Consider the following 18,562-nt stretch of genomic DNA (forward strand, 5'->3'; position numbering starts at 1 on the left):
ATCAAACACATGCATCTCATAGTCAAACATTTTGGGGGCGGTATCATGGTCTGGGGCTGTATGGTGGCTCAGGCGTTGGAAATCTAGCTGTAATCCACGGTGCAATGGATCATATGAGATACATCGACGTGTTGCGAGGTAATTTACACGCTAGTGCACAGACATTGGGCCTTACTGGGGTGTATCATTTCCAGCAAGACAACGATCCAAAACATACCGCCATGAATACCCGGGAGTGGTTACAGTACAATGCCCCCAGAAGGGTTCTAACACCACCTCAGAGCCCTGATTTGAACCCCATTGAGAACCTGTGGGCTCATCTTCACACACAAGTCAGAAAAAGGCGTCCGCCCGATAATAACGACCTGGAGAAAGTGCTCCTGGAAGAATGGTCGAAAATTACCCCTGATATCACCCGGAATTTAATGCAAAGCATTCCTAGGCGTTTACGTGCTGTTATAGATGCTAAAGGGATGCACACTAGCTATTAGAAGGCGAACATAAAAAAATGGTTCAAATGGCTCTGAGCACTATGGGACTTAACTTCTGAGGTCATCAGTCCCCTAGAACGTAGAACTACTTAAACCTACCTAACCTAAGGACATCACACACATCCATGCCCGAGGCAGGATTCGAACCTGCGACCGTAGCTGCCACGCGGTTCCGGACTGTAGCGCCTAGAACCGCACGGCCACCCCGGGCGGCCAATGTATGTTTCGTTTAAACTACAACCACTAAAATGTAACTGTGCCAATGCTTTTTGGTGCGATTGTATATGAAGAGTGCGGCGTTTGTGCGTGCAGACTTGACAGGCATTTTTTGCAGCAGCGGTGAAAGCCGGCGGCTGACTGACAATGCAGTGGCCATTGCTACCGCAGCGTGTCCCAGTTAGCGTTGGCACTCTCCTATTAGATAAACTTAATTACACGCCATGAGCTGTGCAGCCGTCCGTGTCGCTTCTATCTTAATTGAAATATTACATCTAATCGCTGAACTGGTTACTTTCGGTCGCCTTTCGCAAGAATCTCGTGCTGCTATACGAAAGCAGCTTGTAGTAGACCTCTATGCCAGGGCGACACAACATGGGCAGTCATCGTAATGAAGCTAGAATGACGCCGAAAAGAGTATCCAATACGCTGTGGGTAGCAGGCAGTATTGCCAGACGTCATTTTCGTCGGATATCCCGCTTTTTAGGCTGTCGTGATATGAGCCGCGTAAGCGTTACGCGGGTGGCCCAGTATCACGACTTTTTGGCACTGGTCACAAAGACGAATGTAATGAGAAGTAACAAAACGAGAACCTCGAGAAATTAAAAATCAAGATTGATGGTCACAAAGTAGTTGAAGTTCAGGAGTTCTGCAACGTAGGCAGCAAAATAACCAATGACGAACGGAGCAAAGTGGACATCAAAAGCAGACCAGCACTGGCAAAAAGGGCATTCCTGGCCGCAAGACGTCTACTAGTATCAAACATAGGTCTCAACGGAAGGAAGAAACTTTTGAGAATGCACGTTTGGAGCACAACATTGTAGATAGTAAACCATGGACTGTGGGAAGACCGGAACAGAAGAGAATCGAAGCATTTGAGATGTAGTGCTACAGACGAATGTTGATGGACTGATAAACTGGAGGAGGTTCTGCGCAGAATTGGCGAGGAAGGGAATATACGCAAATCACTGATAATAAGAAGGGACAGGATGACAAGACATATGGTAACACTTCAGGGAATAACATCCATGGTACTAGATGGAGCTGTAGAGGGTAAAAACTGTAGAGGAAGACAGAGACTGGAATACATCCAGCAAATAATTGAGGACGTGCTACTCTGACATGAAGAGGTTGGCACAAGAGAGGAATTTTTGGCGGGCCGCATCAAATCAGTCAGAAGACTGGTGACGCAAATAATTTTAAAAAATCGAATTATAATGGGTGTCCACATCACGAATGGTCGACTACATGCAAGTATGAAATGAGTCGATGACGATAACCACGACAGAGAGATTACGGTGCAGCAGGGTTTCCTACATCTACATCTACATCTACATTTATACTCCGCAAGCCACCCAACGGTGTGTGGCGGAGGGCACTTTACGTGCCACTGTCATTACCTCCCTTTCCTGTTCCAGTCGCGTATGGTTCGCGGGAAGAACGACTGTCTGAAAGCCTCCGTGCGCGCTCGAATCTCTCTAATTTTACATTCGTGATCTCCTCGGGAGGTATAAGTAGGGGTAAGCAATATATTCGATACCTCATCCAGAAACGCACCCTCTCGAAACCTGGCGAGCAAGCTACACCGCGATGCAGAGCGCCTCTCTTGCAGAGTCTGCCACTTGAGTTTGTTAAACATCTCCGTAACGCTATCACGGTTACCAAATAACCCTGTGACGAAACGCGCCGCTCTTCTTTGGATCTTCTCTGTCTCCTCCGTCAACCCGATCTGGTACGGATCCCACACTGATGAGCAATACTCAAGTATAGGTCGAACGAGTGGACTACATTTTCTAAGGACTCTCCCAATGAATCTCAACCTGTTACCCGCCTTACCAACAATTAATTTTATATGATCATTCCATTTCAAAACGTTCCGCACGCATACTCCCAGATATTTTACAGAAGTAACTGCTACCAGTGTTTGTTCCGCTATCATATAATCATACAATAAAGGATCCTTCTTTCTATGTATTCGCAATACATTACATTTGTCTATATTAAGGGCCAGTTGCCACTCCCTGCACCAAGTGCCTATCCGCTGCGCTACAATTTTCTAATGCTGCAACTTCTCTGTATACTGCAGCATCTTTCGCGAAAAGCCGCATGGAACTTCAGACACTATCTACTAGGTCATTTATATATATTGTGAAAGGCAATGGTCCCATAACACTCCCCTGTGGCACGCCAGAGGTTACTTTAACTTCTGTAGACGTCTCTTCATTGATAACAACATGCTGTGTTCTGTTTGCTAAAAACTCTTCAATCCAGTCACACAGCTGGTCTGATATTCCGTAGGCTCTTACTTTGTTTATCAGGCGACAGTGCGGAACTGTATCGAAGGCCTTCCGGAAGTCAAGAAAAATAGCATCTACCTGGGAGCCTGTATCTAATATTTTCTGGGTCTCATGAACAAATAAAGCGAGTTGGGTCTCACACGATCGCTGTTTCCGGAATCCATGTTAATTCCTACATAGTAGATTCTGGGTTTCCAAAAACGACATGATACTCGAGCAAAAAACATGTTCTAAAATTCTACAACAGATCGACGTCAGAGATATAGGTCTATAGTTTATCGCATCTGCTCGACGACCCTTCTTGCACAGGTTTCTTTTAGCATCCTGTCTCGATGTTCTGCAAATTGGTTCTGGAAAATATAATCGCTCGTGGTACTTGCAAACTACATTATGCACCACGACAGTGCTCGCAGAGCCCTTCTTTGAATCTTTTCTGACTCTTTTGTCAACCCTTCGAGTGACACTGGTAAATATAACGGGTGACCCTCCTAACTCGTCAGGCTGGAAGGGAGAGAGAGAACCAGGTACTCCAGTAACCAGGCCGAGTAATTTTAATTGTACGTGGAACCTTCAGAAATCGGTGTTACACACTTGCCTGAGGAACAAAGGCACGCGTTTGGTGTAACCTGTCTGAACGTGCAGTTGTACAAAAAGACACACACACAACAGGTGGCCACTAATGATGATACTCAAAACTAAAATATTCCAGCTACACAGTCTGAAGCTTCAGTACCAAATCGGAGAAACCTTTCAACAATGCAACAGTGGCTCTGAGCACTATGGGACTTAACATCTTAGGTCATCAGTCCCCTAGAACTTAGAACTACTTAAACCTAACTAACCTAAGGACATCACACACATCCATGCCCGAGGCAGGATTCGAACCTGCGACCGTAGCAGTCCCGCGGTTCCGGACTGAAGCGCCTAGAACCGCACGGCCACCGCGGCCGGCAATGCAACAGTATACGTGCGTTAAGAGAAACTGAAGTGCCTACAATAATCTGTCAGATAAAACAAATCCAGAAATTTTGGAAGGAAATTAATTAAGGAATCATGCACAATGGTGCATCCGAGTGTCATCAGGCAGAGATACTCGTATAAACTATGAAATAGAACTTTTGTTTACGTGTAAATAATGAGTTAAATAACAAACTAAACTACAAGTCCTGAAACAAAAAAAAAATTGTGATTAAAAAGTAGAAAACTACAAAATTTCGAAGCGGGAAATGATGCTAGGCATTCTGCATGACTGGGCCTGTACATGTGTTCCCTTACAACAGAGTATATGGTTCTCATCTGTCCAGTTCATTACATTTTTAGCAAAACATCGCAAAAATTCTATTACTTCTCATTGCTTGAAAGGCTTTGTTACGCATAAGTCTAGGAAACAACTGCACTAAGTGGTGCAAGTTCTTCGTGTTTCAATGCGGGTAGTTTTCGCAAGATCGCAGTTGACAAGTAGAGCGTTCGTTCCGTGCCTAGAGCTAACACGTTTCTGACACAGGTATTAGTGCTATCGGCAACTGGCAAACACGCGATGCGGAGTTCCCTACACGCACAACCTAGTCGCCTACACTGAAAGAGGCCGATCCACGATCCAAAACGCGCTTTACGAGGAATAAGCCCCACGAAACAGATTAAGCTACAAATTTCGGTCTCTCTGCTGACGTTCGGAGGGAAAAACGCGGAGGTATACGTAACTGCAAGTACCGAAAAACTAGAAAATTCAAAGATTTTTGGCACCTTGCTGCCGGACGGAGAGAAATATTCCTTTTGATGAACAACTTTCAGCAAACCTCCTTATCACCACGCAATAGCCAACTGCAGAGCTACGGGATTCAAATGGTTCAAATGCCTCTGAGCACTATGGGACTTAACATCTGAGGTCATCAGTCCCCTAGAACTTGAAACTACTTAAACCTAACTAACCTAAGGACATCACACACATCCATGCCAGAGACAGAATTTGAACCTGCGACAGTAGCAGTCGCGCGGTTCCGGACTGAAGCTCCTAGAACCGCTCGGCCACCGCGGCCGGCGCTAGGGGATTAATAGACCCTGAAGTTCTTCTGATACGTTAGCGACTGTCATTGAAATGACTTCGAAAATCGCCGTCCGTAAAGCTGGAGGTCAGAAAGAATGGTGACGGCTGCCAACGAAAAAACTGGAGCCACTGGGTCAAGCAGAAACGCACTGATAAATGAATATCTGACTTTTATAGCTGAACTCTGATGATTAATAAGCCATTCCCGAAGAAATGATAATTCCCCTGCCCCCTTTCCGCCCCCTCCCCTAAAAAAAAGGCTTGTAAATGTAACAAACTCAGCAATAAAACTGAAAAATGGCAGATAAAGTAGCTATATGTGACTGTGTAATTGTTTACGCTGTCTGGCGCCCCTGTCGCTACAAAAGGATGACGCACGTCAGCTGCTCGCGAAGTTAGGCGATCGTCCTCTGCAGAGGTGAATACAGACTCTCACTCCCATCTGATACTTTCCCCTCTTTGGGGAAGTGTATTGGGGATCTTGTAGCCTTTCGGCTTTTACTTCACGTGTTTGCTTGTGTGTGTGATTATTCTGTGATTTTTAGGTGTCTGCGTAATGTGATAAATGTTCTGTGTGTGTCTGGTACTTGCCTGTGGTTGGCGAGATGATTTGTATTATGGGGGAGGGAGGAGGATTAGGGATTGCATATGGGGATTTTCTCTTCCACTTAATCGTCGAAGATCGTCATTGGATGTTTGTGCTTGTCGCAGGACATGTCATACGGACCTAGGGAGTAGTTGAGGGCGTTTCCTGATCTGGAAAAACCTTCATACGAGGTGCATACAAGTTCTAGGGACTCCGATTTTTTTTTCTAATTAACTACTCACCCGAAATCGATGAAACTGGCGTTACTTCTCGACGTAATCGCCTTGGAGACGTACACATTTTTCACAACGCTGACGCCATGATTCCATGGCAGCCGCGAAGGCTTCTTTAGCAGTCTGTTTTGACCACTGGAAAATCGCTGAGGCAATAGCAGCACGGCTGGTGAATGTGCGGCCACGGAGAGTGTCTTTCATTGTTGGAAAAAGCCAAAAGTCACTAGGAGCCAGGTCAGATGAGTAGGGAGCATGAGGAATCACTTCAAAGTTGTTATCATGAAGAAACTGTTGCGTAACGTTAGCTCGATGTGCGGGTGTGTTGTCTTGGTGAAATAGCACACGCGCAGCCCTTCCCGGACGTTTCTGTTGCAGTGCAGGAAGGAATTTGTTCTTCAAAACATTTTCGTAGGATGCACCTGTTACCGTAGCGCCCTTTGGAACGCAATGGGTAAGGATTACGCCCTCGCTGTCCCAGAACATGGACACCATCATTTTTTCAGCACTGGCGCTTACCCGAAATTTGTTTGGTGGCGGTGAATCTGTGTGCTTCCATTGAGCTGACTGGCGCTTTGTTTCTGGATTGAAAAATGGCATCCACGTCTCATCCATTGTCACAACCAACGAAAAGAAAGTCCCATTCATGCTGTCGTCGCGCGTCAACATTGCTTGGCAACATGCCACACGGGCAGCCATGTGGTCGTCCATCAGCATTCGTGGCACCCACCTGGATGACACTTCCCGCATTTTCAGGTCGACATGCAGGATTGTGTGCACAGAACCCACAGAAATGCCAACTCTGGAGGCGATCTGTTCAACAGTCATTCGGCGATCCCCCAAAACAATTCTCTCCACTTTCTCGATCATGTCGTCAGACCGACTTGTGCGAGCCCGAAGTTGTTTCGGTTTGTTTTCACACGATGTTCTGCCTTCATTAAACTGTCGCACCCACGAACGCACTTTCGACCCATCCATAACTCCATCACCACATGTCTCCTTCAACTGTCGATGAATTTCAGTTGGTTTGACACCACGCAAAAATCAGAAAACGAATGATTGCACGCTGTTCAAGTAAGGAAAACGTCGCCATTTTAAGTATTTAAAACAGTTCTCATTCTCGCCGCTGGCGGTAAAATTCCATCTGCCGTACGGTGCTGCCATCTCTGGGACGTATTGACAATGAACGCGGCCACATTTTAAAACAATGCGCATGTTTCTATCTCTTTCCAGTCCGGAGAAAAAAAAATCGGAGGCCTTAGAACTTGAATGCACCTCGTAGAAAGCCCTTGCCAGATCTTGGAAACGCTCTTTCAGGAGTGGGATTCCAGCTGAGGCGTGCAGATCGTCGGTGGGGATTCCCAGGCGTGGATGCAGTGCTCTCCAGAGGGCGCTGTTGTGCAGCCTCTGGAGTTTGTCCAGATCCTGCTCCGCCGCGTGTCCCCAGACAGGGCATGCATACTCCATTATTGGCCGTATAAGGGCCTCATAAACATTCACTCCTGCAGAGCAGGGAAGGGAACTGGATGTGTTGAGGACTGGGTATGGGATGGACGTTCTGGCACAGACCTTCCTGAGGATCTCGCCTATGTGGGGTTTCCACGTAAGACGAGAGTCCAAGGTTACGCCGAGATACGTGGTGGTTCTGCGCCAGGGGAGGTGAATGCAGAAGCAGAGGAATGGTGCAGAGGAGTGCGAGACAACATTTTGGTTGCAATGTCTGCTAGCTTTTGTGGCCATGATATCTTCTCTGCGGTGATGACAGAAGTTAAAGAAATGAATTAAATTACACTCCACAACCAGGACTTTAATGTGATCTTTTGCTTACTACGCAGACGTGCTAGCCATTACACCACCACAGCAAATACAGCTGGACAGACTACCCTAGGCCAATGCCCTCCCTATCACGAACTTCAGCTGACGCCTTCAGCCTATTTTCTCCTTCTTAAATCGTCAGTGTGGCCCTCTCCGGTTTTGGAGTAGCACCCCAGCTATTCCAATAACGAAGAGCTCCGGTAATACTGACGATTTAAGAAGGGGGAAAAATAGGCTGAAGGTGTCAATTGAAGTTTGTGTTAGGGAGAGCACTGAACTAGGGTAGTCTGTGCAGTGTAATGGTTACGGTAATGTAATGGCTAGCACAGCTGCCCAGTATGCAGGAGACCTCGTTTCATGTCCCAGCTGTGGCACAAATTTTAATTCATTTCTTCAGCTTCTATTTCTACCTTAGATAAAGTTGATACTGACATGTCTCAAGGAAAATTTAATTCCACCAGATTAATATCTTCTCGTTGATTATTAGGCACCGTCGTTTCCTCCTTCTATTCCACCTGTAACCTCGAGTTTCGCAATATCCTCTGTTGCGATCTTTTCCATTCACCCACAAGATTTCACTGTAGTTCGTCATATTACATGATTAGTAGCTTCAAAACGACATCACCTGGAAAAGAGTGAAAGATAGCCATTTCAATGAAGTGTCTGTATGTCAGATCGTTTCAAAAATTGTTTTTATGCAAGTAGGTAAGAGTGCTGTGCCTTGATAATAGTGTACTTAGGAACATACGATGATTCTTGGTTGGTATCGGCCGAGGTGGTGCAGTGCTTTAGCACACTGAGCTCGCTTTCGCGAAGAGGATGATTCAAAACCGCGTCGAGCCATCCTGATTTATGTTTTCTGTGATTAGCCTAAATCGCTCCAGGCAAACGCCGGGATGGTTCCCTTTGGAACGAGCTACATATTTAAGTGCTGTATAATATACTAAAGCTATCTGAGGATAACGTTAATTCTTCAGTTACAGAACGTGTTGGTGAGCAAAATTCTGTGTGTTTTTAAAACTACTTATATCACCTGTGGATGGTTAAGCCACACTTCGTCAGTGGTTCGCCATCTTGTACCTTGAAACGGAAGAAGCTCTTCTAAAATGGAGCATGTTACATTTGCCAATTAAATGAGTTTCTTTTATGTCTTAACAATTTTATCTGTATTAAAAATAAATACTTGCGTCAGTTTTAAGCGTCTTTTATTTCCATGCATTTATTTATTTGCATACGGTTTTTGTAACACTTCTCCTTAATTTGATTTTACTTACTGATTATAAATTTCTGAGAACGTACGTTTGAAGCACAGTATTGTATGGTAGCGAAACACTAACGGCGGGATAAATGGAACTGAAGAGAATCGAAGCATTTGTGATGGGGTGCTGTAGACGAATCCTGAAAATCGGGAGGACTGGTAAGGTAAGAAATGAGGAAGTTCTACGCATACTCTGCGAGGAAAGAAAATGGCTCTGAGCACTATGGGACTCAACTGCTGTGGTCATAAGTCCCCTAGAACTTAGAACTACTTAAACCTAAGTAATCTAAGGACATCACACACATCCACGCCCGAGGCAGGATTCGAACCTGCGATCGTAGCGGTCGTGCGGTTCCAGACTGTAGCGCCTTTAACCGCTCGGCCACTCGGGCCGGCTGCGAGGAAAGGGCTATACGGAAAACAGTGGGAAGAAGAAGCGACAAGATGATAGAACATTTGTTAAGACAACAGGAAAAAACCTCCATGGTATGAAACTTCTTGGCAAATTAAAATTGTATGCCGGACCGAGAGGTAGAGCACTTGCCCGCGAAAGGCAAAGGTCCCGAGTTCGAATCTCGGTCCGGCACACAGTTTTAATCTGCCAGGAAGTTTCATATCAGCGCACACTCCGCTGCAGAGTGAAAATCTCATTCTGGAACGTCCATGGTACAAGGGAGAGCTGTAGAAGGTAAAGCTGCAGACGTAGGCAGAGATCAGGACAGATCCAGCAAATAACTGAAGATGTAGGTTGCGATTGCTACTGTTTGACACAAGAGAGGAATTCGTGGCGGGCCACAGAAAACCGGAATGATGACTCAAAACACTGGTTAGTGTGGTTAGTGGTGTGTAATATACTAATATGTAACAGACAGATCATCAAATAACAGTATTTACATTTTCTCGATTGGAACTCTTTTGAATTTCTGAACTCTTTTACACATTTGGAATTATCTTAGTCTTCAAGAGTAATTTTTGAGATCATAGAAGTAGACCGCAGCAGACGAAAAGTGAATGCTGTCATTTAAAACTGAAAGAAATCACCCTTCAATTACAGGGCTGGCTAGACGCAGAAGTGTGAAAACTGCTTCAATGTACAAATCACTACCCTAAAGGCGAGGTCTCCTCCACCTGTGAATAATCTTAATGAGCTCGAGCTTATGGGAATTTAAACCACTGTCCTCATTTCTTCTTTCGAAACGTGCATCCAGTGCCATAAATATTGTCCCAGCTTGCTCAATAGCTCTCCCAATCATTCTCCGACTAAACTAGCGTTGTATCTAACGATCTCGACGTCGCCACAAAGTCGATCTAAATCCACGTGTTTGCCTACCAACCACTGGGCCAGGGTTTGATTGCCGGCCACTTTGGAGATTTTTTCCGCTCGTGGGCTCGTGTTGTCCTCATCATCATTTCACCATCGCCGACACGCAAGTTGTCCAATGTGGCGCCACTTGAAATAAGACTTGCAATCCGGCGGCCGAATTTGCCCCAGATGGGGCCTCCAGACCACCAATGCCACATGATCATTTCATTTTTTATGTCTATTTTGTAATTTCCTCAACCAGTGGTATAAAGTTCTTTTCCATTAGAGTATCTCTTCAGGAGATGCTGATTTTATGTATGAAATCTGTGAAAGTTGTGGAAGTTACATATTAACCGTGTAATCGAAATATCGAAAACGCTGGAAGAAAGAAAAGTGGAAAATATAAATACGAGGGCTATTCAGAAAGTAGGGAACGTTTTGGCATTAAGGAAAACTAAGAACAAGAAATGCATTTTATTATATACATCTGAAAGAGCGACTGACATACTACTTTTCCACATAGTCACCAAACACATTGAGGCACTAACCATAGCGGTGGACAATCTTTGAAAGACCTTCGTCGTAAAATTCTGCCGCCCGAGACTTCAGCCAATGTCACGCCCGCCTGGAGTTCTGCATCGTCATCAAAACGCTGCGTTGCCAGCCAGTTTTTCATCTTGGGTGCAAGATCGGGGCTGTAGGGTGGATGAGGGAAATTTTCCCATTTTAATGAATGCGGTCTGCCGTGTGAGATCGGGAACTGTCGTGCAGAAACAAAATTTTGGACGTCAGCTTTCCTCGGCGTTTGTTTTGAACTGCTCTTCTAAGGCTGTGCAAAGTTTGACAGTACCGGGCAGAATTTATGGTTGCTCCATGTTCGAGAAAATCAATAATAAGCACACCTTGCCTATCCCAAAACACTGTCGCCGTCAGCTTCCTTGCTGACAAGGTTTGCAAACATTTTCTTAGTTTTTGAGGGGGCCTTATGTGTCCCCACTCCATGGACCGTAATTTTGTCTCGCAATCGACGTGTTTCACTCAAGTCTCGTCACCGGTTACGATTCGATCCAGTAATGAATCACCATGTTTGTAGTAGGCCTCCAGAAATGTCAACGCTGCCCCCGTTCGTTGTTCTTTATGGTGCTCTGTAAGCATTTTGGGCACCCATCGGGCACAAAATTTGTGGTAGCCTGGCTTTTGAGTGACATTTCACACAACAAAGTCCGTGAAACATGTGGAAAAGAAAGCGAAAGCTCCGTTATTGTGAAGCGACGGTTTTCACGAATCGTTTCATCAACTTTAGCGACAAGATCGTCAGTCACAACGCTCGGGCGTACACTTTCTCTTCATCATGAACGTTGGTTCGGCCATTTTTAAACCGAATGCACCATTTCCGGACGGAACATTCATTCATTACGTTATTTCCCTACACATCGCACAGCTCACGATAAATTTCTATGGGTTTTAGGTTTTTTGCCAACAAAATCCGTATCAGAGACCGCACCTCACCACTGATGGGATTTTCGATTGCAGCGCACATTTCAAACTCGAATATCGAAAAAACCAGACGCGCAGAGACGTTCCGCTGTCACGGATGGATGACAACTGAGCTGCCAAGCACGCACATACCAAAATACACGCGATCGGCGCGCGCCTAGCGGCGTCAGACGGAAACATTCCCTACTTTCTGAATAGCCCTCGTACAATAATACAGAAATAAAACTAGAATATTACCAAAATTAACTTAGAAAATTATGGAAATAAAGCTAGAAAATTACAGAAATGAAACTACAAAAAAGATGATTTCTCAAGCACATATAAAAAATTGAGAACTGGAACTAACTTAGCAGACATAAAATACGGGAAATTATAATAAGCCATCTCTAGAAAAGGAAGTGGTGGTTTGTACGATTTGATGCGCTGCACTTGTTTCGGCCATGTTGAGGGGGAGAGGGGGGGGGGGAGGGAGATGGCTGTAGTTAGTAAAACAGGCAACAATATCATCACACTAAAGTTTCATCTGAACCCTCAGCTAACATTCTGTTTTTATTTTATTTCCATTTGTCTACACTTTTGTACGTAGTGAGCCTTTTGCACACCAGTGGTTCCCCAGGAAGAATGAGTAACGTGTCTTCCGTCGCCACTGCTACATATGTGCGTGGTGCAAACTAATATTCCGCTTCGACTTTCTGCGCGGGTGCCTTGTGTTCTATGAATGCAAGTGTCACAATCTGCGTTAAATAAACGTCTACAGTTGTCTCTTCAATAGGAAGTAATTCGCAGTGCAAAGCAGCGGTGTCGTGCTAGCCGAAGCCATTCAGTTTTCTTCGAGTAGCATGCTACACAGAAGCCACAGTAAGGAATATCAAGCTCCGTTTGTTGAAAACAGTGCTGACGTGTCATCTACCCATAGCTATGCATAACGGTTCCGTATACGAAAATAACAAATGTGTAACCACTGTCTTTCTCATAGTTTATTTTCATGATGAGGTAAATTCTTGTGTGCTTCGCTTACGAAAAAAAAAAGTTTGTTGACGAAATGGACATTTGGTCTTCCTGTAGGCGTAGCTCGCTGGGTTGGTAACATTCAACGTGTTTTAGCCGCCTCGTTTTCTGTGGTCTGTTTAAGAAAACGTGATTTTCTGTATTACTGAAAATACTGCTTGTAACGCCATAACTGTTTGTTGGGAACACACATCGCTAATGACTTGAGGCACGCTTTTAATCGCGAACGTACAATCATAGTTTCTTACATTTATTTAAGCATATGATATTCCAAACCATGAGGAACTGCACGCAACTGAGTATAGGTCTCATGTCACTAGCGACGTTTTTGTGATCAAAACAGAACGCATAAGGCTTAGCAAACATACCGCTATTTTCAGTCTCAGGTGTCAACTGCGATTCAAGACATCAATAATTTGTTAATTTCTATTGTTTTTTTAAAATTGTTGGAACATGATTTGTCAGTTGGTTAAGTGCAACTGAAATGTTTTCTAGATCGTCGGGTTCAGCACTGAAGCAGCTTAAACTCAATGTGAGAAACTCTTGGTGTTCGTGCAGCGACGTCACAAGAACTTACAGCAGTTTCTACACCAAATTATTCTCTGAGATGTTTTTATGAAAGAACCTGACTGCTGTCGGTAATTACGTATATCGTATGTTAGCTTGTCCTGCTGTGTAGAGTCCCCCACAGTTCCAACCAGCACATGCGTGTATGTTATTTTAAAGCAGAGGCAATCTATAAGCAGCACGTTCTTACGTAGTTTTCTTCCGTGCTCCGCGACCGTTTCAGCTCCTTGCGAACGCTCGACGGGTGCAGATCGTAGAGGCACGAGCTGACCGAGAACTGGCGAGATACACGGCTGTTCTGAGTCTGGAAATAGGAAAATCAGCACCAGTAAATTATCTGCTACCAGCAGCAGCCACTCACCTAATAAATAACTTGTCTATGTCATCGCAATAAAATATCTACCGATGAAAGGATTCCATCATGTAATCATCATCCCAGCAGAAAGTGAACAGTCACGAGAAAAAAGAATAAAACAAAACTTATTCATGCTATCATTTCACTACAACAGGAAGATTTCTGTTACTATACAGGGTGATTCACGAAGATATGCAAATATTTTAATATGTTATTCTAGAAGTAAAACTAAAGAAAAAAATTCATATAAACAGAGGTGCGAAAATGAGTTACGTAGTTAAGGCTAATAAAAGATTCTGCCTGAAATTTAGCAACTTCGCTGATATGAAGCCATCGTAAAACTGTACGAGGTTAATGTAAAGCACTATTTCCATTTATTTTGTTGTTATTTGTCTGGTGAATCTAATAAAACAGGTCCCAAACGTGTATCTGCAGTAATTTTCCAGAACATCCAGAGAAGCAAAGATTATTACACAAGTAAATTTGTTTATTTTCCATTAAACATGTAAACACGTTTATGCCATTTATGGCAACCGTTAGTGAGTTGTTTGAGTCGTTTCGAACCTAGAAACGGGTTAGTTTTCTGTATTGTTCAGTGAAAGAACATAACAACGACAATGTATTTAAGTGAAACCACATTGTAACTTTTGTAGTTTGTAGATTATTTATGAAATAGGGGTGCCTTTCAAATTTACGACAGAGGAATACGCCGGTATGGTGTATATTTACGGCAAATGTGACGGTAATGCTACGACTGCAGTTAACGAATATCGCGTGCGTTATACAACTCGGAGGATTCCGAATGCAGGAACCATTACTGGAGTATTTCGAATGTTACTGGAGACACGTTTATAATCAGTACGAGCGCTCGATACGTGAAGACGATGATGCTGATATTATGGATGCTGTTCAACGTATCCCGGGTACCAGTACACTACGAAGCGAATTTACCGAAGTTGCTACACTTCAGGCAAAACTTTTATTAGCCGTAACTAAACAATTTCGGGCTTATGTTTACATGAACTTTTTTCTTTAGTTTTACCTGTAGAATGACAAATTAAAATATTTGCATATCTTCGTGAATCGCCCTGTATACTGCTATGCGAAACTTAAGGACGAGATAAGTAAACTAGTAACATATTACCAGCTCTGTGGGAATGAATGGAAGTCCGTGGGTACATTGCCAGAGATCTGCCAGTCGCGCACAGGTAGTTGGACGGCAAATGGTGTGAGATCACCGTGACTATAGAGCCAAATGGAGCTGGCCCCGCAACAGGATGCAGCTGAAGGAACGGAAAGAGACACTGCGTGTCAATCCACGAGCAGTTACAGTGCACAGTGGTGGTGTTTTTGATTGAAACGTGGCCCGGAGACTACATTTGAATGACTTCACAGGAGGAAGAATCATCGGGAAAGTGGAAAAAGGACGAAGTGTACAAGTATAGCTTAGCTTCTGTATGTCCATCCTTTTAGCAGGACATCTCTGGGACAACGGCCGTTTCCTATCGTGACAAATAAAAACACCTACAGCCGTCCTTGTGATTTTATTTTATTTTGCCGCTACCAGTTTCGACGCTTCATTGCGTCATATTCAGGCCTGTATGCATAAAACATTAAAGATAGCATTCTCAACTCATCGGTCACGTTATATAGAAACAGATTAAGATAGAATGAGAACAAAGGCAAGACTCTACAAATGAATTTACACCGAACATTTGACAGAAAGAACAGATACATCCATTGTCACGACGTTGCTGCCTCTGGCCTCTAGTTACGTGTTTGGTGTAGAACTGTGTATGTTAAATGTCGCTTTCTACAACATGCAATTACTTTAGTCATATATGAGACATTGACTGTGTACCTGTCTTCTATTTCGCGTAGATCTGCATGACATTACCTTAAATTCCACTAATTACGATTCGTGGCATTGCCAATGTTTTTCTTGTACTACTGTATGTACTGCCAACATACCGATACATGTCACTCGTTAACACTGTACGTCTGATCGAAAAATTACTATTACTTACGTTTTAATTATGAGCATGGTGTGTGGCCTCCTCACTGGTCAATTAATAATATGGCTTGACTTTGACACGATCTGAATGACTGGAAAAAAATTTTCCTAATTGCTGGCATGGATTGGTTCAAATGGCTCTGAGCACTATGGGACTCAACTGCTGAGGTCATTAGTCCCCTAGAACTTAGAACTTAGAACTAGTTAAACCTAACTAACCTAAGGACATCACAAACATCCATGCCAGAGGCAGGATTCGAACCTGCGACCGTAGCGGTCTTGCGGTTTCAGACTGCAGCGCCTTTAACCGCACGGCCACTGCGGCCGGCCGGCATGGATTGGCTTTTGGTTTTAATGCCATAGAAAGACGGAAGTGTGTACTAGTTACAATGCATTTATTCATAACTATATATTTCATTTTTCAATTAGTTCCTCGTGATCACTTATGTTCAACACACAAGAGTACTTTTCGAGCTGTGAGCTTCTCAGTAAGCTGTTCTGGTTTCTTTCATATATATATGTTGTCATCCTTCATGAAACACTGCATCCTTGCGGGCTACTTAATATACCTGTGTGTGATTGTTTCATGGCAATACACGATATATGATGCATTCGCATATGAATGTTTGCATTATGAACAATTTTCTTGTGGGTGTCTTTCATACGTTCTATGTATGTCAGTCCTAAATTCGGTTTATACCACGTCTCGGAAGTTCATTTTATAGATATGACATAGTGTATGCCCCTCATCTGTGTACACATCTACGGTCGCAGGTTCGAATCCTGCCTCGGGCATGGGTGTGTGCGATGTGCTTAGGTTAGTTAGGTTTAAGTAGTTCTAAGTTCTAGGGGACTTATGACTCAAGATGTAGAGTCCCATAGTGCTCAGAGCCATTTGAACCATTTGTGTACACACAAACATCTGATACTTTGACACGACACATAGGTCATGTTCCTTCGTTTTACTTCTTTGTGAGGTATTGTTTCCTGCCATTCACCACCTTTTACAGTTATTTTGTCTTACAGTAAGTTACTTCAAGGTTGTGCGGATAATGCATGTCCGACTGTCAAATAAAAATCGTGAATAGTATTTAAAGAAGTTTTAATATATAGTATAATTGTACAGTGTATTGAGTGGAAATTCGTGATGGTACATTTTAGATATGTGACAATGGATGTACCTGTTCTTTCTGTCAAATGTTCGGTGTAAATCCATTTGTAGAGTCTTGCCTTTGTCCTCATTCTATCTTAATCTGTTTCTATATAACTTGACCGGTAAGTTGATAATGCTATCTTTAATGTTTTATGCATGCAGGCCTGAAAATGACGCAATGAAGCGTCGAAATTGGTAGCTAAAAAAATAAAATAAAATCATAAGGACGGCTGTAGGTGCTGTAATTTGTCATGGAAGTATAGCTTAGGAATTTTGATGTTGCTCACAACAGTGTTTCATGTGCATGTGGAGCGTTCCGAACCACTAACACTGCTGCCCAAGGGTTAGGAGATGGTCGACCACGGTCAGTTACAGCAGCAGACAACCACTGCAACGAGTAGGAAAGAAATCACGACAAACAATGGGTGAAATTGAAACCACATTTAAAAGGACTGCGAAGCCCGCTCCGAAGTGACTCGACTACTGCATACCGGTGGTCTCTTTATCCGACGTCTAGTACGTTTGTTCCGTTCACAGTCGGTCATCGGCGGTACCGTCTGCGGAAGAGTCGACCGATTTTGTGGTCTAGGTGATATAGTGTTGGGGAGGCATAACGATGCGTGGGCGTACTGACCTCAAAACCTTTGAACACGGTACACTCACCGGTCACTGTTATTGTGACACTGTACTCCTTCTCCATGTGCGTCTTTTCAGGGGCACATTCGGCCCTGGCTTCATTGTTATGGATGACAATGTGCGGCCGCATCGAACAGCCCATGTGGAGGAGCTCTTGGAACGAGAGGCTATTCGGTGAATGGGCTGACCTGCTCGCTCCCGCGACTTAAATCCCATCGAGCACATGGGGGATGCGTTGTGGACGTACTGCAGCACGGCCATCCACAAGAACTCCTTACAAGCGTTGTGCCCGTCATGGGATCGTGTTGCAGAACATGCAGGTTACCACACATCCCATCATGTCCCAAATTTCGTAATGTCCAGGCGACCGTCATAAATCGCGGTGACTTCATTGTAATTACTGTCTTTGAATCAAAATGTCATTTACGTTCTTCTCATTGCGTATTTAAGTGGTGATACCGGTTACCGTCAGATCAACGAAGTTAAGCGCTGTCGGGCTGGGCTAGCAATTGGATGGGTGACCATCAGGTCTGCGAGCGCTGCTGGCAAGCGGGGTGCACTCAGCCCTTGTGAGGCAAAACTGAGGAGCTACTTGATTGAGAAATAGCGGCTCCGGTCACGTCAACCTACATAGGGCCGGGAGAGCGGTGTGCTGACCACATACTCCTCCATATCCGCATCCAGTGACGCCTGTGGTTTGAGGATGACACGGCGGCCGGTTGGTACCATTGGGCCTTCCAAGTCCTGTTCGGGAGGAGTGTAATTTTAGTTCAGTTCATTGTTTATTTCTTCCACATACATTCTGTACTATACTGTAGAAGATCTTTCCATGTATGGCCACAATTTCATCGAGCTATGTAACTTGGTGGTGTCACATCATGTGAAACTTATTTTCGTCCTTAAGATTTTGTACACCAATGTGTGCGTATAGTTGGACGGGTTAACGTATCCCTGGACTGGGTAGACCTATTCCGACGAAACTTTGTACACTTTTACCTTGGGCATAAGACACCCCTGTACCCCTGATACCTTTACGGGTGGGGCAGAGCTGTGAAAGGGGTGACATGTAAAATAACAGTCCCGACGACATAT

At 44.1% G+C, this 18,562-nt stretch overlaps 1 protein-coding gene across 1 annotated transcript in view; it reads right to left on the minus strand.

The window, feature by feature from the left end:
• Positions 1 to 18,562, minus strand: part of LOC126092872 (uncharacterized) — an 873,443-nt gene that overhangs the window by 717,571 nt on the left and 137,310 nt on the right. The window contains exon 3 of the mRNA XM_049908602.1: positions 13,503 to 13,616. Within this exon, the coding sequence (XP_049764559.1) occupies positions 13,503 to 13,616 (114 nt within the window). The remainder of the gene's footprint in view (positions 1 to 13,502; positions 13,617 to 18,562) is intronic.

Source organism: Schistocerca cancellata, chromosome 7 (assembly GCF_023864275.1).
Source record: "Schistocerca cancellata isolate TAMUIC-IGC-003103 chromosome 7, iqSchCanc2.1, whole genome shotgun sequence".
Lineage (NCBI taxonomy): Eukaryota > Metazoa > Arthropoda > Insecta > Orthoptera > Acrididae > Schistocerca > Schistocerca cancellata.